We start from the raw sequence: 25,753 nt of genomic DNA on the forward strand, positions 1-25,753 counted from the left end.
AGAATGTCTAATCTGTAATTTGATGCCTTTTGGAGATTTTTCCATCTTTCCTTGGCTTCTTTATGCACATTAATACCAATGTTTAGCTGGGGTGCCCAAACTTTCCATCCCCACTGTGTATATATATATATAATCTGTGTATATAAATCCCCATTCCTGGTAGTAATCCTCCCCCCTACCCCCAAATATCCCCTCCTAGCACAAGTCCTCCCATCCATCCTTAATAGCACAAATCCTCCCCCCGCCAAATCCCCTTCTCCCAGAACAAATCACCCCCAAATCCCCTTTCCTAGAAGTAATCCTCCCCCTCCCCCCAAATAACCCTTACTAGCACAAGTCTTCCCAGTCATCCTTACTAGCACAAATGCTCCCCCCCCCCCTCCCAAATCCCTTTCTCCCAGCACAAATCCCCCTCAAATCCCCTTCTCCCAGCACAAATCCCCCTCAAATCCCCTTCTCCCAGCACAAATCTCTCCTCAAATCCCCTTTCCTAGTAATAATCTTCCCCCTCCCCCAAATATCCCCTCCTAGCACAAGTCCTCCCAGTCATCCTTACTAGCACAAATCTCCCCCCCCCCCCAAAAAAAAAATCCCCTTCTCCCAGCACAAATCCCCCCCAAATCCCCTTCTCCCAGCACAAATCCCCCTCAAATCCCCTTCTCCCAGCACAAATCCCCCCCAAATCCCCTTCTCCCAGCACAAATCCCCCTCAAATCCCCTTCTCCCAGCACAAATCCCCCCTCAAATCCCCTTTCCTAGTAATAATCTTCCCCCTCCCCCCAAATATCCCTCCTAGCACAAGTCCTCCCAGTCATCCTTACTAGCACAACTCTTCCCCCCCCTCCTAAAAAAAAAACCCCTTCTCCCAGCACAAATCCCCCCCAAATCCCCTTCTCCCAGCACAAATCCCCCCTCAAATCCCCTTTCTTAGTAATAATCTTCCCCCTCCCCCCAAATATCCCCTCGTAGCACAAGTCATCCTTACTAGCACAAATCCCCCCCCCCAATCTCCCTTCCAGACAGAAATCCACCCTCCAGTAACTATTCCTCCCCTCTAAATCACCCCTGCTAGCACAACCACCCAAATCCCCACTGCGTCCAGGGCAGCCGCCCCTCCTGCCACTCCTTGTCCTGGCCCTGGAAAAAGACTGCATGGAGCAGAAAATGGCCCCAGCTTGTATTTCGGAGGTCACCTTCCAGCTCCCAGCTTATTGCTTACTGAGATATTACTGTACAGAGTCACACCGTACACCCCAGGGGCCCATCCCTGACCCCTGCCGGGCAGACCACGGCCCCTTTCCTTATCTCACTTTTCCAAGAATCGCTCTGCAAAGGCCAGGGGGGCGCTGGGATCCCAGGACTCCATAGGCTGCTGTCAGCTCCACACCATTAACCTCCATTTCTTCTAAAGTTCAGCGAAGATTTTATCATAGATGACAGAATAATAATAATGAAGGTCAGATAGCATCTATTTCCAGATTGAAGTGCTGTGAGATTGCTGGGAGGAGGTCCTGATGTGGGCAATGTATGCAGATGTAGGGCAACAAAACTGAACAAACACGGTACCGGCTTTAAATTGTTACTAAACCTGGACCCCGCATTCACCATATCCGCTCTCCCCGGACCCCGCATTCACCATATCCGCTCTTCCCGGACCCCGCATTCACCATATCCGCTCTCCCCGGACCCCGCATTCACCATATCCGCTCTCCCCGGACCCCGCATTCACCATATCCGCTCTTCCCGGACCCCGCATTCACTATATCCGCTCTCCCCGGACCCCGCATTCACCATATCCGCTCTTCCCGGACCCCGCATTCACTATATCCACTCTCCCCGGACCCCGCATTCACTACATCCGCTCTCCCCGGACCCTGCATTCACTATATCTGGTCTCCCCTGACCCCGCATTCACTATATCCGCTCTCCCCGGACCCCGCATTCACCATATCCGCTCTCCCCGGACCCCGCATTCACTATATCCGCTCTCCCCGGACCCCGCATTCACTATATCCGCTCTCCCCGGACTCCGCATTCACTATATCCGCTCTCCCCGGACCTCGCATTCACTATATCCGCTCTCCCCGGACCCTGCATTCGCTATATCCGCTCTCCCCGGACCCTGCATTCACTATATCCGCTCTCCCCGGACCCCGCATTCACTATATCCGCTCTCCCCGGACCCCGCATTCACTATATCCGCTCTCCCCGGACCCCGCATTCACTATATCCGCTCTCCCCAGACCCCGCATTCACTATATCCACTCTCCCCGGACCCCGCATTCACTATATCCGCTCTCCCCGGACCCCGCATTCACCATATCCGCTCTCCCCGGACCCCGCATTCACTATATCCGCTCTCCCCGGACCCCGCATTCACCATATCCGCTCTCCCCGGACCCCGCATTCACTATATCCGCTCTCCCCGGACCCCGCATTCACCATATCCGCTCTCCCCGGACCCTGCATTTACTATATCCGCTCTCCCAAAGTACACAGAACATGGAAATGCAATTATTTTAGTAAATATAAACTGCTAAATACCTTTTCAGCAGTATATAGCAGTCTTGTGACTTCTATCAGTTTCCGGCTGAGCACTGGTTAATCTTGTTGGAGGAGTTTTCATTCTCCTCTGACTGTTCTATGAGGCTGCAGGACCCCTGACCCTCTGTCTGGACAGTTCTGATTGGCCCTGTGCTGATCACATGCACTCTCCAAAAGTAAAAAAAAAAACAACTCTGGCCATACACTCCAAACTGAGAATGTGCAGAGGGAGCCCTAGAGCTGGTTGACTTCTTGTGCTGCTTCTCCCACATCTAATCTGAGCTCTGCAGTGCAGGAGATTGCAGTTGTCTGATACCAAGTGATATTTAGCCTGTGATTGGACATTAAAAGAAGAAGCGGCAGACTGATGAGCTTATCTCTCTGTCACTCTGCTCTCACGTACTGTCAGCATATCCCTTGTTAGCACAGGAGCACTGCAGCATAATTGGTTCACTCTTTGTGCTGCTTCTCCCTCTCTCAGTCTGAACTCTGCTGCAGAGGAGATTGCAGGAGGCAGACACCGAGTCATATTCAGCCTGTAAAAGGGGAAGCAGCAGAGTGATAAGTATATCTCTCCATCACTCTGCTCCCCCCCCCCCCCCATAAGTATGCTTCTTATCAGCATGTGAACTACTTGCCACCTTGTGCTGCTTCTTTATTTCATGCTCCAGCCCTGCTGTACAGGGACTATAAGAAACTAATGCTATAGCACATTCAGTTACTTACATTTGTATTTAAATAAATAAATAAATAAAAAAATTAATTACAAAAATAAAATAAAATTTAAAAAAAGAAATTAATTAATTAAAAAAAAAAAAAAAAAAAAAAAAATATATATATATATATATATATATATATATATAGATATACATATCTATATATATATATATATATATATATATAGATATAGATATACATAGATATATATAGATATACATATCTATATATATATATATAGATATACATATCTATATATATATATATATATATATATAGATAGATAGATAGATAGATATACATATCTATATATATATATATATATATATATATAGATAGATAGATAGATATAGATATATATATCTTATTTATATATTTTATATATAATTATAATAATTTATAATATATAATATATATTTATAATTTATATATTATTTATATATATATTTTTTTTTTTTTTCTTTTGTTTTTTTTTTAATTAATTTATTTTTTTTATTTTATTTTATTTTTTTAATTTATTTAATTTACTTAAATACAAATGTAAGTAACTGAATGTGATATAGTATTAGTTTCTTATAGTCCCTGTACAGCAGGGATGGAGCATGAAATAAAGAAGCAGCACAAGGCGGCAAGTAGTTGACATGCTGATAAGAAGCATAGATAAGATATATATATATATATATATATAGTTAGTTATAGTTAGTCTGGCTGAAAAAAAGACAAAAGTCCATCCAGTTCAACTATTAAAAATATATATCTATTGAGTGATATGTAAATTATTACATTGATTTGTATCTATTATGTCTGCCCGGAGCTCAGCTATAACATGATGGGCGTTTCTTCGGCCCATATAGCGACATTTTTAAAAATTGGAAAATCTTCAGCCCCCCCCCCCCAGTAATAATCATTCCTAATGTGTAATCAAATCTTGAGCACGCTAATCATCATTGCCATGTCAACGGTATGCGCGCCGCGGTATCTTTTTCTGGGCACTTCCCCGAGCAGGGGAACAAACAATGCCTTGGCACCGGCTCAAAAATCCCTTTTATTAGCTCGCTGGACTCCATCTGATTAGCGCTTTTCCTTTCAATTTCAGTTGAATCTCCCCATGGAATACAGAGCGAGGCGGTTATGTCTTCATTAATTACGCCCAAAGCTGTTTTTTTTTTTTTTTTTTCCTCTCCAGTTCCAAAAAACAAAACAAAAACACCCCTAAAATCAATTGCAGGCATCTAAAGCAGGCACATAGGAGTGCTGGCATGGACCTGGAAATGCATTCATGACACCCTGTAAGCCCTGAAAGCTGGGGCGTTTAATTATGCAAATTGCGACTTCAGCTCAGAAGTCTGAGCTCTGCCCCACCCCCGCTCAAGCTGTCCTCCACTTTTCATTATAAAAAAAAAATGCCCTCTGGGTGATCGATGTGCCTTGCAAGGATTTTGACAAACTTTGTTGCAGATTCCTGCCTTTTTGTTGCTCGGAATATATAGCTGTTTGTTTCACCATGTCCTTTGCAGACTGATTCTGAATGGGAGGGTCTGGTTCATTCTAATCACTTGGTGCATTCTAATGAGGAAAGCTGCAGTGTCAGCATCCCTTTAGAGGTATTTAACCTTTGGGAAGTACGTCACAAAACTGAAGTTCCTAATGCAGTAATCCAGTGTGAATCTTCCTGTAATAAAGACCGCTCACTGCTGCTCCCTCTCCTTGTGTCGGGTGACCAGTCTTGACTCCGCCCCCTTCTGTAGTTTCCTGTAGTGGATGGGGCATGCGCAGGCTATGTTCAGCACAGTGATGATGTCACTTCTACTATTACAAGGCCATATCTAGGTTTCCAGAAGCATTTGGAAATATATACATCTTTGTAACAACAAATACAATGTAACAATTCTAGAGAACGCTAGAGGGAAATAACAAATGGATGTAATCAAAAGACATATGTGGGTAATATCTGGATTTACAAAGGCATCTGGTGTACGCAAGTTAGTTTTGTAGCCTCTGTGGCTATTGAAGAATATATATACAGTTGCAAGAAAAAGTATGTGAACCCCTTTGGGATTACGTGGAGTTTTGCATGAATTGGGCATAAAATGTGCTCTGAACGTCATCTAAGTCACAACAATAGAAGAACACAGTCTGCTGAACATAATACTACACAAACATTAGATGTTGCCATGGTTTAATTGCACATAACATGTAAACATTCACAGTGCAGGGAGGAAAAAGTATGTGAACCTTTGGACTTAATAACTGGTTGACCCTCCTTTGGCAGCAATAACCTCAACCAAACGTTTCCTGTAGTTGCAGATCAGACCTGCACAACGATCTGGAGTCATTTTGGACCACTCCTCTTCACAAAACTGTTTCAGTGTAGCAATATTCTTGGGATGTCTGGTGTGAATCGCTCTCTTAAGGTCATGCCACAGCATTTCAATGGGGTTGAGGTCAGGACTCTGACTGGGCCACTCCAGAAGGCGCATTCTGTGCTGTTGCAGCCATTGTTTTGTTGAATTACTTGTATGCTTTGGGTCATTGTCCTGTTGCATCACCCATCCTCTGTGGAGCTTCAGTTGGCGGACAGATGGTCGTATGTTTTCCTGCAAAATGTCTTGATAAACTCTGGAATTCATTTTCCCATCAATGACAACAATCCGTCCAGACCCTGAGGCAGCAAAGCAGCCCCAAACCATGATGCTCCCTCCGCCAACTGTCTGCAGAGTCAATAGCTAAAGACCTCCAAACTTGGTGTGGCCTTCAGATTAGCACAACAACAGTGCGTAGAGAGCTTTGGGGATGGCCCCTTCCTGTTCCAACATGACTGCCCCCCAGTGCACAAAGCAAGGTCCATAAAGACATGGAGGAGCCAGTTTGGGGTGGAGGAACTTGACTGTCCTGCACAGAGTCCTGACCTCAACCCCATAGAATACCTTTGGGATGAATTAGAGCGGAGACTGCCAGCCAGGCCTCCTCCCCCGACATCAGTGCCTGACCTGACAAATGTGCTTCTGGAAGAATGGTCCAACCTTCCCATAGACACCAACTCAATATTGAACCCTACGGACTAAGACTGGGAGGCCAATAAAGGTCATGTGTGTGGAAAGGGCGGGGCCAACTCAATATTGAACCCTACGGACTAAGACTGGGGGGGCCATGAAAGGTCATGTGTGTGGGAAGGGCGGGGCCAACTCAATATTGAACCCTACGGACTAAGACTGGGAGGCCATTAAAGGTCATGTGTGTGGAAAGGGCGGGGCCAACTCAATATTGAACCCTACGGACTAAGACTGGGAGGCCATTAAAGGTCATGTGTGTGGAAAGGGCGGGGCCAACTCAATATTGAACCCTACGGACTAAGACTGGGAGGCAATTAAAGGTCATGTGTGTGGAAAGGCCGGCCGACCAATACCTTTAGCAATATAGTGTGTGTGTGTGTATGTGTATATATATATATATATATATATATATATATATATATATATATATATATATATTTTTTTTTTTTTTTTTACTGAAAACCTTTTTATTGAAGTTTGAGCTTCTACATTCTGCAAAAGCAAAACTAAGGAATATATTGAAATAAACATTTTCAGCTTTAAGATACATTTAGTGGACTTGCGTAGAGCTGCGGCATTTGCTGGATGACAGCAGGATCCCACTGATTGATTTCAGAAGCTCTTCAGGTCTCCCATATTGTCAGCCGCTTGCTCCCCCCGGCATGTTCAATAATTAAGCTTTGTTTTTTTTTAAAAAATGATCCTAAATCAACAGATTACCGCATTTACAGTAACACAAAACGGCTCAGAAAAGGGAGCGGCGGGATTTATGTGGCTGGGAAATCATTACATTGTCCATAAATTGATGTATGTCTATCCGGTCGGTCCCGCGCCCCGGGCCGGAATGGAAATGCGATCAGCTGGTTGGAGATGTCAGCCAGCAGATCAGATTAATACGAGCCGGGAAGACAATTTATGAAGCAATAAGTAAAGTGAATAAAACACGGCTGACGATTCATCTGTCGCCGGCACGCCGAATCCCTACCGCCAACCTAGGAGGGGGGACGCGAGGGGTCCCGCGGCCGGCCCCGGAGTGATTGACGGGTGAGCCGAACCTGCAATTGTATCATCTTATTAAATACATTTGAGGAATATACATTATTTATGTTGAATATTGTGTAAAATAAGAACGCGCGAGCTGCGCTCAAGGTCACTGGAGTGTATGGGGGGGGCGGATTCGCCGTGACGCGGGCTTCTTTCTGACTCTTGTAATAGCCGGGATTAGCATAAGGCAATCCATCATTGCGGCACCGGGAACAGTTCTGGGACCTCGGCGCCTTTTCTCCTTGTGACACGTCGATTCGGAGACGGCGCTCTGGTGGGAATATGGCAGTGAACGGGGACAGATGTGGGAGACAGTGAGCCGAGAGTTATGATGTTTATTAGTGCCAGGTCTGTTTAAAATCAGAGAGGCCCCATATAGCTATAGATAGCCTCGGTTTTATGTTCTGTCCGCGTTGGTGCGCCTTTCCGCCAGCTGTTCCGGTTTCCTCTCAACGTCCGCTGAACGCCGGGCAGATGTAAACGACGTACTGTAAATTAATGCAGCTCTGTAGTTTTTTATTTATATTTAAATTTTTTTTTTTGAAATACAAACCGATGACTTGGTATCAACCTCCTGCAATGTCTTGCACAGCAGTGCTTAGATTGGGAGAGGGAGAAGCAGCAACCGCTCGTGATGAAGTGCGCATGGGCCGATTAGGGGGCCGACAGAAAGAGAGAGCAGAGAGATGAGCTGCTTCTCCTTTCACCATCTAGTCACATGGTGGAGGTGGGTCCAAGAAGACCTGGGCCGGGGCTGACTGACAACTCATGGGGCCCCCGGGCAATAGAGGATCATGGGGCCCCTGTGTCCTTGCCCAAACTCAAAAAAGCCTATGAAAAAGGTACCAGGGGCATCTCATGGGGCTCCCTACTGACCCTGGGCCCTCGGGCAGTGCCCGAGTTTCCAAATGGTCAGTCCGCCCCTGACCTGGGCTCAAAGGAAGTGGGTTGAATGATGCTGCCCATCAGACTGAGGATATCTAGTGACCAAAAAAAGCACTGAGACTGGGAGAGGGAGAAGCAGCAACCACTTGTGCTGAAGTGCGCATGTACTGATTAGGGGGCCAACAGAAAGAGAGAGCAGAGCGACAGAGAGATGAGCTGCATCTCCTTTAACCATCTAGTTACATGGTGGAGGTGGGTCCAGGAAGACCTGGGCTCAGATGAAGTGGGTTGAATGATGTTGCCCATCAAACTGAGGATATCTAGTGACCGTAAAAAGCACTGAGACTGGGAGAGGGAGAAGCAGCAACCACTTGTGCTGAAGTGCGCATGTGCCGATTAGGGGGCCGTCAGAAAGAGAGATGAGCTTCTTCTCCTATCACCATCTAGTCACATGGTGGAGGTGGGTCCAGGAAGACCTGGGCTCAAAGGAAGTGGGTTGAATGATGCAATCTGTTGCAATCTCTTGTACAGTAGAGTTTAGACTAGGAATAACCAACGAGGGACATGCTGATAGGAGGAGAAAGCAGTGTGACAGAAAGACGAGCTCATTGGCCTGTTACTTGTCCTTTCACCACCCAGTTACAGGGTGGAGGTGGGTCCAGGAAGACCTGGGCTCAGAGGAAGTGGGTTGAATGATGCTGTCCATCAGACTGAGGACATCTAGTGACCGAAAAAAGCACTGAGACTGGGAGAGGGAGAAGCAGCAACCACTTGTGCTGAAGTGCGCATGTGCCGATTAGGGGGCCGACAGAAAGAGAGAGCAGAGCGACAGAGAGATGAGCTTCTTCTCCTATCACCATCTGGTCACAGGGTGGAGGTGGGTCCAGGAAGACCTGGGCTCAAAGGAAGTGGGTTGAATGATACAGTCTCTTGCAATCTCTTGTACAGTAGAGTTTATACTAGGAATATACTAACGAGGGACATTATGATAGGAGGAGAAAGCAGTGTGACAGAAAGACGAGCTCATCAGTCTGTTACTTCTCCTTTCACCATCCAGTCACAGGGTGGAGGTAGGTCCTGTAAGACCTGGGCTCAGAGGAAGTGAGTTGAAGCTGTTTATAGCTTCAAAGGGCGGGGCCAACTCAGTACTGAACCCTACGGACTAAGACTGGGGGGCCATTAAAGGTCATGTGTGTGGAAAGGGCGGGGCCAACTCAATATTGAACCCTACGGACTAAGACTAGATGGCCATTAAAGGTCATGTGCGTGGAAAGGGCGGGGCCAACTCAATATTGAACCCTACGGACTAAGACTAGATGGCCATTAAAGGTCATGTGTGTGGAAAGGGCGGGGCCAACTCAATATTGAACCCTACGGACTAAGACTAGGGGGCCATTAAAGGTCATGTGTGTGGAAAGGCCGGCCGACCAATACTTTTGGCAACAGTGTAAGTGCTTTAGCCCCGTATTTGTCATTTGCCCTGAAGTAGAACTTCAGAAAAACAACTAATGTCCTGTGCATCGCTAATAACTTCATATTTTTAAAATAAAATACTTGTTTCTACCCCTTATTCCTCTTTGTTGTATCTCATTGCCTCTTAACTCCTGCAACCACCTTGCAACTACTTCCTGTCCACATGCACGTCAGCAATGGCCGCATGGCATTTTTCAGGGCGTTTATAGAAACATACACGTGTCGTCTCCATCAGAAGTTCCTGTGATACAGTGACAACACGGGAGAAAAATTAGGAGACAAGGAAAGAGTGTTGTCACCGTATAATAGGAAGTGACTAAATAAGGACTTTCATGGCAGGATCACCAGGGATCATTTTAATGAAAGCTTCAGATATAAAAATACTGAAAATTATTTTGGAATTATATTAACATGGCAAAGATTCACTGAGATTTTTTTTTTTACCGATTGGGCCAGCCCAATAATAAGTGGATGTAAACTGAATGGATCACTTGGGGCTCGTTCACACTTGGCTGTTTTACCAACACTTGCCAAACGCCCCTATAGCGTTTGGCAAGCGTTGGTCCGGCGTTTGTGGAGCGTTTTTTAAAGCTCGGCAAACGCTCCGCAAATGCGGTTTAGCGGAGGGTTGCTAGGCGTTTGCCCCACAAACTCCTATAATGCAGTTTGAATGGTGTTACCGCTCAGCAAACGCCGGCCGGGCGTTTGCGGAGCGGCACCATAGACTAGAATAGGAGGCGTCAACGCCTCCTGACTCGACCAGAGGCGTCCGTTTTGCCGCGACGCAACGCGATGCGACGCAAACGCTCCCGATAGAACAGCACCATGTGCTGTAATGTGCAGAATTGGCAGAGGCGTTTGGGAAGCAGTAAAAATGCTTCCCAAACGCCTCTCTGCCGCCTGCACACAACGCTAGTGTGAACATAGCCTTAGGTAAGCCTTCGCATTACATACAATAGTCGTTAGTCATCCAATGGAGATGCTATGCTCAAGTTGTAACGTGGCCATCTTTGTGTCTGCAAATTTGTATAGCTGTTTATCCAGAGAAACTGCTGGCACATTTTTTGTGAGAGAATAGGGCAAAATTAAATGTTCTTCTATTTCCTCTACAGGTTAAAAGTCATTCGTTAATAAAAAAAAAAAGGGGTGGTTCCATTAAATACCGCAATATGTCCACTAGATAGAGCTGAACATTAGAGGAAGTATTCATTTCCTATGCTCATCAGCCCCATCTAATGGGTATAATAAGGTATTTTCCTGATTTTACACATTGTGTATGAACTGATAACATTCAACCTGTAGTGGAAACAGAAGGAGAACATTCGATATTTCCCCATTTTCACAGAACAACTTTACCAGCAGTTTCCTCGGATGAGTAGCTATGCAGACTTTTTTTTTTATAACCACATCCTTGTAGTACCTCAGACTAACATCGCTGAATCGATTTAATTTTCCACGATTTACATCTTTACAAAAAAAAAATGTTTTGCCCTAAAGTATAATCTAAATATATTTTTATTAAGTTTTTTGTACATTTACATTTTTTTTTCCTTGCAATTTTCAATTGCAGATGAATGATGTCCTTCTTTATACATATCCTCAAAAGGATGGAAAGTACCGACTGAAGAATACGCTCTCCATCCCTGGAATGAGGGTAAGCATTGCTGTGTGTGTATGTATGTGTAGATACAGCGGGATATATATACAGTGGGGATCAAAAGTTTGGGCACCCCAGCTAAAAATTTGTATTAATGTGTAAAAAGAAGCCAAGGAAAGATGGAAAAATCTCCAAAAGGCATCAAATTACAGATTAGACATTCTTATAATATGTCAACAAAAGTTAGATTTTATTTCCATCATTTACACTTTCAAAATAACAGAAAACAAAAAAATGGCGTCTGCAAAAGTTTGGGCACCCTGCAGAATTTATAGCATGCACTGCCCCCTTTGCCAAGCTGAGACCTGCCAGTGTCATGGATTGTTCTCAATCATCGTCTGGGAAGACCAGGTGATGTCAATCTCAAAGGTTTTAAATGCCCCGACTCATCTGACCTTGCCCCAACAATCAGCACCATGGGTTCTTCTAAGCCAGCGGTTCTCAACCTGGGGGTCGCGACCCCTTTGGGGGTCGAACGACCATTTCCCAGGGGTCGCCTAAGACCATCGGAAAACACATATTTCCGATAGTCTTAGGAACCGAGACACCGCTGCAGTCTCCGGCGATGTGTGGGCGGGATGATACGCTGCTGTCACCCGGCCACACCTCCAAGATCGCTCAGCAGCTCCGCCTCCTCGCCGCTGATTGGCCACCGGAACTGTAGCTCAGGAGAGGCACACAGGCGGCCAATCACCGGCGAGGAGGTGGAGCTTGGAGAGGAGGAGCCAAGCGGCAGCGCGCGTACATCAAAGAAGACCGAGGGAGCGAGTGAAGAGGAGAGCAGCCAGAGAAGGAAGACAGCTGACAGGTAAGTGAGAGAGCGAGCCCAGGCTGGAGCAGGGGTCAGCAAGGTAAGTATCATTGGTGTCAGTGGGAGGAATAGTGCCCCATCATTTGTGTCACTAATACCAACGATGGGGCACTATTCCTCCCCCCACTGACACCAACGATGGGGCACTACTCCTCCCCCCACTGACACCAACGATGGGGCACTATTCCTCCCCCCACTGACACCAACGATGGGGCACTACTCCTCCCCCCACTGACACCAACGATGGGGCACTATTCCTCCCCCCACTGACACCAACGATGGGGCACTATTCCTCCCCCCACTGACACCAACGATGGGGCACTATTCCTCCCCCCACTGACACCAACGATGGGGCACTATTCCTCCCCCCACTGACACCAACGATGGGGCAGTATTCCTCCCCCCACTGACACCAACGATGGGGCAGTATTCCTCCCCCCACTGACACCAACGATGGGGCACTATTCCTCCCCCCACTGACACCAACGATGGGGCACTATTCTTCCCCCCACTGACACCAACGATGGGGCACTATTCTTCCCCCCACTGACACCAACGATGGGGCACTATTCTTCCCCCCACTGACACCAACGATGGGGCACTATTCTTCCCCCACTGACACCAACGATGGGGCACTATTCTCCCCTCCACCACACTGACATCAATGATGGGGCACTATTCCTCCCCCCACTGACACCAACGATGGGACACTATTTCCCCCCCCCCTGACCCCAATGATGGGGCACTATTCTCCATTCCTCCCACTGACACCAATGATGGGGCACTATTCCTCCCACTGACACCAATGATCTGGCACTATTCCTCCCACTGACACCAGTGATGGGGCACTACTCCCACTGACACCAGTGATGGGGCACTACTCCCCCCACTGACACCAGTGATGGGGCACTGTTCCTCCCACTGACACCAATGATGGGGCACTACTCCCCCCACTGACACCAATGATGGGGCACTACTCCCCCCACTGACACCAATGATGGGGCACCACTCCCCCCACTGACAGCAATGATGGGGCACCACTCCCCCCACTGACACCAATGATGGGGCACCACTCCCCCCACTGACACCAATGATGGGGCACCACTCCCCCCACTGACACCAATGATGGGGCACCACTCCCCCCACTGACACCAATGATGGGGCACCACTCCCCCCACTGACACCAATGATGGGGCACCACTCCCCCCACTGACACCAGTGATGGGGCACTACTCCCCCCACTGACACCAGTGATGTGGCACTATTCCTCCCACTGACACCAGTGATGGAGCACTACTCCTCCCACTGACACCAGTGATGGAGCACTACTCCCCCCACTGACACCAGTGATGGAGCACTACTCCCCCCACTGACACCAATGATGGGGCACTACTCCCCCCACTGACACCAATGATGGGGCACTACTCCCCCCACTGACACCAGTGATGGAGCACTACTCCTCCCACTGACACCAGTGATGGGGCACTACTCCCCCCACTGACACCAGTGATGGGGCACTACTCCCCCCACTGACACCAGTGATGGGGCACTACTCCCCCCACTGACACCAGTGATGTGGCACTATTCCTCCCACTGACACCAGTGATGGAGCACTACTCCTCCCACTGACACCAGTGATGGAGCACTACTCCCCCCACTGACACCAGTGATGGAGCACTACTCCCCCCACTGACACCAATGATGGGGCACTACTCCCCCCACTGACACCAATGATGGGGCACTACTCCCCCCACTGACACCAGTGATGGAGCACTACTCCTCCCACTGACACCAGTGATGGGGCACTACTCCCCCCACTGACACCAGTGATGGGGCACTACTCCCCCCACTGACACCAGTGATGGGGCACTACTCCCCCCACTGACACCAACGATGGGGCACTACTCCTCCCACTGACACCAACGATGGGGCACTACTCCTCCCACTGACACCAACGATGGGGCACTACTCCTCCCACTGACACCAACGATGGGGCACTACTCCTCCCACTGACACCAACGATGGGGCACTACTCCTCCCACTGACACCAACGATGGGGCACTACTCCTCCCACTGACACCAACGATGGGGCACTACTCCTCCCACTGACACCAACGATGGGGCACTACTCCTCCCACTGACACCAACGATGGGGCACTACTCCTCCCACTGACACCAACGATGGGGCACTACTCCTCCCACTGACACCAACGATGGGGCACTACTCCTCCCACTGACACCAACGATGGGGCACTACTCCTCCCACTGACACCAACGATGGGGCACTACTCCTCCCACTGACACCAACGATGGGGCACTACTCCTCCCACTGACACCAACGATGGGGCACTACTCCTCCCACTGACACCAACGATGGGGCACTACTCCTCCCACTGACACCAACGATGGGGCACTACTCCTCCCACTGACACCAACGATGGGGCACTACTCCTCCCACTGACACCAACGATGGGGCACTACTCCTCCCACTGACACCAACGATGGGGCACTACTCCTCCCACTGACACCAACGATGGGGCACTACTCCTCCCACTGACACCAACGATGGGGCACTACTCCTCCCACTGACACCAACGATGGGGCACTACTCCTCCCACTGACACCAACGATGGGGCACTACTCCTCCCACTGACACCAACGATGGGGCACTACTCCTCCCACTGACACCAACGATGGGGCACTACTCCTCCCACTGACACCAACGATGGGGCACTACTCCTCCCACTGACACCAACGATGGGGCACTACTCCTCCCACTGACACCAACGATGGGGCACTACTCCTCCCACTGACACCAACGATGGGGCACTACTCCTCCCACTGACACCAACGATGGGGCACTACTCCTCCCACTGACACCAACGATGGGGCACTACTCCTCCCACTGACACCAACGATGGGGCACTACTCCTCCCACTGACACCAACGATGGGGCACTACTCCTCCCACTGACACCAACGATGGGGCACTACTCCTCCCACTGACACCAACGATGGGGCACTACTCCTCCCACTGACACCAACAATGGGGCACTACTCCTCCCACTGACACCAACGATGGGGCACTACTCCTCCCACTGACATCAGTGATGGGGCACTACTCCTTCCACTGACACCAATGACATGGCACTACTCCTCCCACTGCAAAATTACAGTTATGAAGTAGCAATGAAAATAATTTTATGGTTGGGGGTCACCACAACATGAGGAACTGTATTAAGGGGTCGCGGCACAACAATCAGCACCATGGGTTCTTCTAAGCAGTTGTCTAGAAAACTGAAACTGAAAATAGTTGACGCTCACAAAGCTGGAGAAGGCTATAAGAAGATAGCAAAGCGTTTTCAGATGTCAATATCCTCTGTTTGGAATGTAATTAAGAAATGGCAGTCATCAGGAACAGTGGAAGTTAAAGCAAGATCTGGAAGACCAAGAAAAATATCAGACAGAACAGCTCGCAGGATTCTGAGAAAAACAATTCAAAACCCACGTTTGACTGCACAATCCCTCCAGAAAGATCTGGCAGACACTGGAGTTGTGGTCACTATTCCACTATAAAGAGATACTTGTACAAATATGGTCTTCATGGAAGAGTCATCAGAAGAAAACCTCTTCTACGTCCTCACCACAAAAATCATCGTTTGAACTTTGCAAATGAACATATAGACAAGCCTGATGCATTTTGGAAACAAGTTTTGTGGACCGATGAGGTTAAAATTGAACTTTTTGGCCGGAATGAGCAAAGGTACGTTTGGAGAAGAAGGGGCACAGAATTGAATGAAAAGAACCTCTGTCCAACTGTTAAGCATGGGGTTGGATCAATCATGCTTTGGGGTTGTGTTGCAGCCAGTGGCACAGGGAACATCTCACGAGTAGAAGGAAAAATGGATTCAATAAAATTTCAGCAAATTTTGGATGGTAACTTGATGCCATCTGTGAAAAAGCTGAAGTTAAAGAGAGGATGGCTTCTACAAATGGATAATGATCCTAAACACACCTGGAAATCCACGGGGGATTACAGCAAGAGGCGTAAACTGAAGGTTTTGCCATGGCCTTCACAATCTCCTGACCTCAACATAATTGAAAATCTATGGATAGACCTTAAAAGAGCCGTGCGTGACAGACAGCCCAGAAATCTCAAAGAACTGGAAGACTTTTGTAAGGAAGAATGGGCAAAGATACCTCAAAGAAGAATTGAAAGACTCTTGGCTGGCTACAAAAAGCGTTTACAAGCTGTGATACTTGCCAAAGGGGGCAGTACAAGATATTAACTCTGCAGGGGGCCCAAACTTTTGCAGACGCCATTTTTTTGTTTTCTGTTATTTTGAAAGTGTAAATGATGGAAATAAAATCTAACTTTTGTTGACATATTATAAGAATGTCTAATCTGTAATTTGATGCCTTTTGGAGATTTTTCCATCTTTCCTTGGCTTCTTTATGCACATTAATACACATTTTTAGCTGGGGTACCCAAACTTTCGATCCCCACTGTGTATATATATCTGTGTGCGCTTAAAAAAAAACCATTATATATACAGCAGGTAAAATAAGTATGGAACACGTCACCATTTTTCTCAGTAAATATATCTCTAAAGCTGCTATTGACATGAAACGTTCACCACATGTCAGTAACAACCAGGGGCAGACTGACCATTTGGAAACTCGGGCACTGCCGAGGGCCCGGGGTCAATAGGGGGCCCTGTGAGATGCCCCTGGTACCTTTTTCATAGGCTTTTTTGTTTGAGCAAGGACACAGGGGCCCCATGATCCATTATTGAGGGCCCAGGGTCAGTAGGGGGCCCCATGAGATGCCCCTGGTACTTTTTTCATAGGATTTTTTTAGTTTGAGCAAGGACACAGGGGCCCCATGATCCTCTATTGCCCGGGGGCCCCATGAGTTGTCCGTCCGCCCCTGGTAACAACCTATGCAATCCATACATACAAAGAAACCAAAACAAATAAGTTCCAAAATTAGGTTATTTGTACTACAATGGAGTGACACGGGGAAAAAGTATTGAACACATGAAGAAAGGGAGGTGCAAATAGGCATGGAAAGACAAGACCCCAGCTGAAATCTATCAGTAATTAGAAAACAATCCTGTCCCTTGTCAGTGTAAATTAATATCAGCTGGTTCAGTCTCAACTGATGACCTAAAAAAGGTGTCTCATTACCAAGGTGTCACACAAGAAACATCTCATGAAAAAACAAAGTAAAAGGTAAAAGCAAAGAGCTCTCTCAAGACCTTTGCAACCTTATTGTTGCAAAACATAGTGATGGCATTGGTTACAGAAGGATTTCTAAATGTCAGGGAGCGTGGAGCCAGACACACAAGGAGGTGCAATTAAAGTTAGGTTTATTGTACAAAAACAAAACAGAGGCTATGAAAGTCCAACAGCAACAGCGGATGACTTGGTAGGACAGAAGCCAGGAAGGATGGTCGCCAGAGCCGGGGTCAGAAGCCAGGAAGGATGATCGCCAGAACCGGGGTCAGAAGCCAGGAAGGATGGTCGCCAGAACCGGGGTCAGAAGCCAGGAAGGATGATCGCCAGAACCGGGGTCAGAAGCCAGGAAGGATGATCGCCAGAACCGTGGTCAGAAGCCAGGAAGGAGTCTTGCCAAAGCTGAGTCGGTATCCAGGAGAGCAATGAGAACTAAACAGGAGCTTGCTGCTGTGCAACAGACAGGACACGAATGCAATGGACAGCTACAAACAGCAGACTTGGGGGAGGAGCCGCAGAGGCTGAAAGCATAAAGGATCCCACAATGCTTTGCAGACATCTAAGATGGATGCCAGCACATGGAGCAGCACAAGCCCTGAGGAAAGGTAGGACCTTGACACTAAACTTCTGAAAGTTCCAGTGAGCACTGCTGGGGCCATCATCCGGAAGTATAAAGAACATAATTTTACCATAAACCGGCCACGACCAAGTGCACTTCGCAAGTTTTCTGACAGAGGAGTGAAAAGAATTATCAGAAGAGTTGTCCAAGAGCCAAGGACCACTTGTGGAGAGCTTCATAAAGACCTGGAATTAGCAGGTACAATTGTTTCAAACAAAACAATAAGTAATACACTCAGCCGCCACAGCCTGTACGCACGTCACCACACAAGACTCCATTGCTGAAGAAGAAGCATGTTGACACTCGTTTGCTGCACAACATTTAGACAAGCCTGTGAAATACTGGAAGAATGTAGTCTGGTCAGATGAGACCAATGGAACTCTTTGGATGCCGTAATACACACCATGTTTGGAGGTCACATGGCACTGCACATCCCCCCCAAAAACACTGTACTAACTGTGAAGCATGGAGGTGGGAGCATCATGGTGTGGGGCTGGTTTTCAGCATACGGTACTGGCAAACTTCATGTCCTTGAAGGAAGGATGAATGGAAAAATGTACCAAGACATTCTTGATAAAAATCTGCTGCCATCTACCGGGATGATGAAGATGAAACGAGGGCGGACATTTCAGCAAGACAATGACCCCCAAACACAAAGCCAAGGAGACTCTCAATTGATTTCAAAGAAAGAAAATAAATCTGCGAGAATGGCCCAGCCAATCACCTGACTTGAATCCAATAGAAAATCTATGGAAAGAACGAAAGATCTGAGTTCACAGAAGAGGCCCGCGGAACCTTCAAGATTTGAAGACTGTGTGGAAGAACAGGCCAAAATCACACCCGAGCCACGCATGCGACTGGTTCCTCCGTACGGGAGGTGTCTTGAAGCCGTCATTACCAACAAAGGATTTTGTACCAAGTATTCAGTAAATTTCAGTTGGCGTGTTCAATACTCTTTCCCTGCGTCATTCCATTTTATTACACATAACTTAATTTCTGAACTTATTTGTTTTGTTTTTTGGTATTTATGGATGGCACGGGTTGTTGTGAAAATTTCATGTCAATAGTACTTCTAGAAATATATTTACTGAGAAAAATAGTGACGTGTTTAATACTTATTTTACCCGTTGTATATATAAAGTTTTCTTTTAAGCACACACACAGATATATATATGAGAGAGAGAGATACAGGGAGGGGGATACAGGGAGAGGTGTATATATATATATAGAGTGAGTGAGAGAGAGAGAGAGAGAGAGAGAGAGAGATACAGGGAGGGGGATACAGGGAGAGGTGTGTATGTATATATATATATATATATATATATATATACATACAGAGAGAGAGAGAGAAAGATATACAGAGAGAGAGAGAGAGAGATACAAAGAGATAAAGAGAGAGATACGGAGAAAGAGAGATACAGAGAGGGGGGGGGCAGAGAGAGATACAGAGAGAGATACAGAGAGAGATACAGAGAGAGAGAGAGATACAGAGAGAGAGAGATACACAGAGAGAGATATACAGATAAAGAGAGAGATACAGGGAGAGAGAGAGATGCAGAGAGAGATACAGAGAGAGAGAAAGAGATAGATACAGCGAAAGAGAGAGATACAGCAAGCGACAGAGAGAGAGATAGAGAGAGAGGGAGAGAGAGAGAGAGATGCAGAGAGAGAGGGGTGCAGAGAGAGAGATACAGAGAGAGAGATGCAGAGAGAGAGAGATACAGAGAGAGATGCAGAGAGAGGGAGAGGCGGAGGGGGAGAGGGAGAGGCGGAGGGGGAGAGGGAGAGGCAGAGGGGGGGAGGCGGAGGGGGGGGGAGGGAGAGAGAGATACAGAGAGAAAGAAAGAGAGAGATACAGTGAAAGAGAGAGATACAGCGAGAGAGAGAGAGAGAGATACAGAGAGAGGGGGGGGGGAGAGAGGGGGGCCCGAGAGAGAGACACATAGGGAGAGAGAGACGCAGAGAGAGAGAGATGCAGAGAGAGAGACGCGGAGAGAGAGAGACGCAGAGGGAGAGAGAGATGCAGAGAGAGAGATGCGGAGAGAGAGAGATGCAGAGAGAGAGAGAGACGCGGAGAGAGAGAGACGCAGAGGGAGGGAGAGAGGCGCAGAGAGGGAGAGAGGGGAGAGAGAGAGCCGCAGAGACAGACACGGAGAGAGAGGTACAGGGAGGGAGGGAGAGGGGGAGGGGGAGAGGCGGAGGGAGAGAGAGAGAGAGAGGGAGAGGGAGAGGGAGAGGGGGGGAGAGAGAGGGAGAGAGAGATACAGAGATACAGAGAGAGAGAGATGGAGAGAGGGGGATGTGTAGATAGATAGATAATAAAGATAGATAGATATGTGTACATATATATATATATATATACTGTATATAGAGAGAGAGAAAATGAATGTTCTTCTTATTGACGCAATCTTTCAGTTCTTTGGTAAGAGATATTTATATCAGTATTTTACATTATAATGAAGTTGTTTTATATATAAATACACGCAGGGAATTAATATATGTGATAATAAGTGTTTTCAGCAAGGGGAAAGTTAAACTCCGGCTTTGCACATCTAATATCCTCCTGTGGTGGTAGCGGAGGTCTAGTAATATCACCATAAACCGCTGGCCCTCGTTCTAACCTTCGGAATACTGCCGACTGAGGCGCAGTAAGAATGGAGCGGCTCATATCTTTGCTTGTAAAATTCCAGAGCAGATAAAACACGACATTAATATTAGCACTTGGCTCCCTGTGGACACAGATTACACCTCGCGGGGGATTTTGCACTTTGGTGCCTACAACAGCTGGTCTATAAACATACAAATTAACAAGCTGGGAGCTTATATATCGGGGGGTTTGGGCACAGTGGGGCTCATTTACTAAAGGAGTACAACTTACTTAACATCCCCCGCCCATTGCCCCCACCCCTCACACTCCAGCGCCACCCCCAGGTTTTTTTTTTTTTTTATTTATTTAAAAAAAAACCTTATACATACCATTTTCCTGCAGTCTTCCAGCCGGTCTCAATGACGTCATGCAGTCTCCGCTTTATCTCCTGGTGGTGGCAGGGAAGGGTGGGTGATGGGACATTTTCGACTGAAAAAGAAACATTTTAATCCTTCCAGTAATCCGGTGAGCTTGCAAGTTTCTGTGCTCTCTTTCTCTTCATTGTTATCTCAAGAAGTGTTATCCAGTTCACCTCTGGAAACTAATGAATACCTTCCCCTAGGAGCTCGCTCAGGTTAAGTACCACCTGAGGTACTGGATGCCACCTCATTATTGCCACCACCTCCCCTTCGGTTGCTAGAACACTGGCACAACAACCAATGATGCTCTAGCCCAGCCACCAGCACCTTAGCAACCAAGGATGCTGTGCATCAATGGTTGCTAGGACACTGGCACAACAACCAGTGATGCTCTAGCCCAGCCGCCAGCACCTTAGCAACCAAGGATGCTATGCAGCCGTGCATCAATGGTTGCTAGGACACCGGTGGCTAGGCCGCACAGTGTCATTGGTTGCTAGGATGCAGGCAGCCAGGCTGTACAGCATCATTGGTTGTTGTGTTGCAAGTGGCTGCCTTTACCATAACAACCAATGACACTGTGCAACTGAGCCACCAGCATCCTAGCAATAAGCTGCCCTGTGTATATAGAGAAATGTTAGTGGGCTGCAGTGAGGACAGAGTGTCCTGTTTTGACACCCCAACCTCAGTGTCGCCCCCCCACTTTGCGGTCTCCCCACTTTGCTTAATTTGCCTCCTCCTTATGTTGTAGAGGTTGGGTGAAGAGGAATTGTTCTGTAGTCCCAATGCCCTTTATGTCCCAGGGGGACAACATTACTGCTCTGTATAGTATGATGAATGAGCCTTGGCACTCTAAGACAGGAAGTGTGGTACTACCAGGGTCATTCCTAGACATGGGCACCACAAGGTACCTCCCCACATGTGGAATTTTCAGCTATTCGTGTTGTGTGCCATTGAAAGGTCCCTCAAAGCTGGATGCATTCCTTGCCTTGACGTCAACCCCAGCCTAGACCTTTGGCACACCCTCCCACCATTCCACTAATAAGGTGCCTTTTTTGTTGGTCACCGAGGCTTCCTTACTGGATAGTGGAAGCCAAAGCTCCAAGTCAAAGCCATAGGTGGGGCACATGTAAGGAGCGTGACAATGAAAGGCACACAAAACAGATGGTGGAAAAATCTAAGTATTCTCAGGCACCTTATGGAGTCTTCTTCTGGGATTAGTGTTTTCTCTATTGTCCATGAAGGCACACAGCTTGATGGTACGAAGCCTAGGATTGTAGTGCCACCTACAAGAGAAATAGGCACTAGGCAGAATGCGGTTGCTTGTTATCAAGCGGTGCCTCTCATTGGACACTGAGAGAAGGATTTTATGGTGAGTACAGAAATGTCATTTTCTCTATTGGCCATTGATGAGCACAGCTTGATATTAAGCAACCCAGCTTTGCTTAGTGTCCATTTCTCCTGTAGAAGGCAGTATAACCCTAGGCTTCATATTATCAAGCTGTGTCCCTCATTAGCATCCGAGAAAAGGATTTTTTTGGTGAGAACAAAAATCCTCTTTTCCCTATTGTCCATTGAGGGACACAGCCTGATAGTAAGCAACCCAGGTTTGCTTAGTGTCTGCTTCTCCTGTAGAAGGCAGTATAATCCTAGGCTTCATATTATCAAGCTGTGTCCCTCATTAGCGTCTGAGAAATGGATTTTTTGGTGAATACAAAAATCCTATTTTCCCAATTGTCCATTGAGGGACACAGCTTGATAGTAAGCAACCCGGTTTTGCTTAGAGTCTAATTGTCCTGTAGGTGGCAATATAGCCCTAGGCTTCTTACTCTCAAGTTGTGTCCCTCAATGGACTCTGAAAAAAGGATTTCATGGTGAGTATAAAAATCGCATTTTCTTTAGTGTCCATTGAGGGACACAGCTTGATATTAAGGAACCCAGTTTTGCTTAGTGTCCATTTCTCCTGTAGAAGGCAGTATAACCCTAGGCTTCATATTATCAAACTGTGTCCCTCATTAGCGTCTGAGAAAAGGATTTTAGAAGGGGCATACTCCGAAAGCTAATACTGCTACAATCACCTCCAGCATGATGAGTAAAAAAATCCTATTTTCTCTATTGGCCATTGAGGGGCACAGCTTGATAGTAAGCAACCCAGGTTTGCTTAGTGTCCATTTCTCCTGTAGAAGGCAGTATAACCCTAGGCTTCATATTATCAAGCTGTGTCCCTCATTAGCATCTGAGAAAAGGATTTTTTGATGAGTACAAAAATCCTATTTTCATTATTGCCCATTGAGGGACACAGCTTGATAGTAAGCAACCCAGTTTTACTTAGTGCCTACTTCTCCTGTAGGTGGCAATATAGCCCTAGGCTTCTTACTCTCAAGTTGTGTCCCTCAATGGACTCTGAAAAAAGGATTTTATGGTGAGCATAAAAATTGCATTTTCTTTAGTGTCCATTGAGGGACACAGCTTGATATTAAGCAACCTAGTTTTGCTTAGTGTCCATTTCTCCTGTAGAAGGCAGTATAACCCTAGGCTTCATATTATCAAGTTGTGTCCCTCATTAGCATCTGAGAAAAGGATATTAGAAGGGGCATACTCTGAAAGCTAATAAGACTACATTCACCTCCAGCATGATGAGTACAAAAATCCTATTTTCTCTTTTGTCCATTGAGGGATACAGCTTGATAGTAAGCAGGTTTGATTAGTGTCTACTTCTCCTGTGAGTGGCAGTATATCCCTAGGTTTCTTACTATCAAGCTGTGTCCCTCAATGGACTCAGAGAAAAGGGTATTAGGGTGAGTACAAAAATCCTATTTTCTCTTTTGTCCATTGAGGGACACAGCTTGATAGTAAGCAGGTTTGCTTAGTGTCTACTTCTCCTGTGAGTGGCAGTATATCCCTAGGTTTCTTACTATCAAGCTGTGTCCCTCAATGGACTCAGAGAAAAGGGTATTATGGTGAGTACAGAAATCCTATTTTCTATAGTGTCCACTGAGGTACACCGCTTGATAGAGAGCAACCCAAGCATGCTAAGTGCCCCTTTCTCCTGTAGGCAGCAGGCACCTCAAGGAAAGCCCCGGAGACCTTTCTATGGCAAATTGTAGTAGGGTTTTGCTTATTACTCTTCTTGGATCTTCTTCTATCAGAATGTTGAACAACCATTGGACGGTCCCATCTTATTGTTGCACTTTTCTCCTAGGTGAGCCGGCCAATTGTAGAAAACGCTCAGAATGTCCTGAAAATTGAATGTATGGAGTGCTGCCTGACTCTGTCTGCCAGGTAAGATGGGTTCTCCTGATCTCCACAAATTAGACCACTACCTTCCTTTATGTTCTTCCAGCGTGGCAGTGGGCAGTCAGCTTGAGCCCAGCCAGCCATAGATAGCAGCCATTCTTTTCATATCTCTTAGTCTGTAATCCACCACAATTGAAGTAAAAAAAAGTGTATCTAAGCCAAAACTTTATTTTTTAAATTTTTGATAAAGTACGGAAGATTTTAAACCTCTACCAGGAACTTTGAGTCATTGTTTTCCCATTGGGGAGATTTACCTTTTAGGCCCCTTTCACACAGACTTTCTGATCTGGTCCGCCTGCTCGTTTTTCAGGCAGACCCGGTCGGAACCTCTATTTTCCTGCATACATCAAACTTTCTAAACAAAGGGACAGTTTACTGTCCATCAGATTTTAAGAGGGCCGAACTGTGGTCAGTTGGAGTAGAAAATGTCTCAGGCTTGGTGGTCAGTGGGAGTAAATAAAATTATATGGCGCCTGTGGTAAGTAGGAAGAGAAATAGTGCCCAATCATTGGTGTCAGTGGGAGGATCGGTGCCCCATCACTGGTGTCAGTGGGAGATTCAGAGCCCTATTGCTGGTGTCAGTGGGAGGACTACTGGCCCATTGTTGGTGTTGATGGGAGGATCAGTGCCCCATCAATGGTGTCAGTGGGGGAACTAGTGCCCCATTGTTGGTGTCAGTGGGGGAACTAGTGCCCCATGGTTGGGGTCGGTAGCAGGAATATTGTCCCATCATTGGTGCCATTGGAAGTAATAGTGCCCCATCATTGGTGTCAGTGGAAGGAATAGTGCCCCATCATTGGTGTCAGTGGAAGGAATGAGCCCATCATTGGTGTCTAGTCTATGGGAGGAATAGTGCCTCATATCAGTGTGAGGAACAGTGCCCAAAAGGCTGCATACAGGCAAGCAAAGGGCTGCATTCGGCCAACAGGCCACAGTTTGAAGACCACAGCTCTTGATCAACTAAATGGAAATGTGTATTTAGAGGTTTTTATTTATTTATTCCATTGGTTACTAAACCCCGGACCCTGCATTCACTATATCTGCTCTCCCGGACCCCGCATTCACTATATCTGCTCTCCCCGGACCCCGCATTCACTATATCTGCTCTCCCCGGACCCCGCATTCACTATATCTGCTCTCCCCGGACCCTGCATTCACTATATCCGCTCTCCCCGGACCCTGCATTCACTATATCCGCTCTCCCCGGACCCTGCATTCACTATATCCGCTCTCCCTGGACCCCGCATTCACTATATCTGCTCTCCCCGGACCCTGCATTCACTATATCCGCTCTCCCCGGACCCCGCATTCACTATATCCGCGCTCCCGGACCCCGCGTTCACTATATCTGGTCTCCCCGGACCCCGCATTCACTATATCTGCTCTCCCCGGACCCCGCATTCACTATATCCG

The 25,753-nt window shown here is 47.1% G+C and overlaps 1 protein-coding gene across 3 annotated transcripts in view; it reads left to right on the forward strand.

The window, feature by feature from the left end:
- FGD5 (FYVE, RhoGEF and PH domain containing 5) overlaps nucleotides 1-25,753 on the forward strand; it is a 242,226-nt gene that overhangs the window by 159,026 nt on the left and 57,447 nt on the right. For all 3 annotated transcript variants that reach the window (XM_089663339.1, XM_089663341.1, XM_089663340.1), the window contains exons 13-14: nucleotides 11,287-11,370; nucleotides 24,246-24,325. In XM_089663339.1, the coding sequence (XP_089519465.1) occupies nucleotides 11,287-11,370; nucleotides 24,246-24,325 (164 nt within the window). The remainder of the gene's footprint in view (nucleotides 1-11,286; nucleotides 11,371-24,245; nucleotides 24,326-25,753) is intronic.

Source organism: Staurois parvus, unplaced genomic scaffold, assembly GCF_062004578.1.
Source record: "Staurois parvus isolate SC_StPar_1 unplaced genomic scaffold, SC_StPar_1.0 ptg001670l, whole genome shotgun sequence".
Taxonomy (NCBI): Eukaryota; Metazoa; Chordata; class Amphibia; order Anura; family Ranidae; genus Staurois; species Staurois parvus.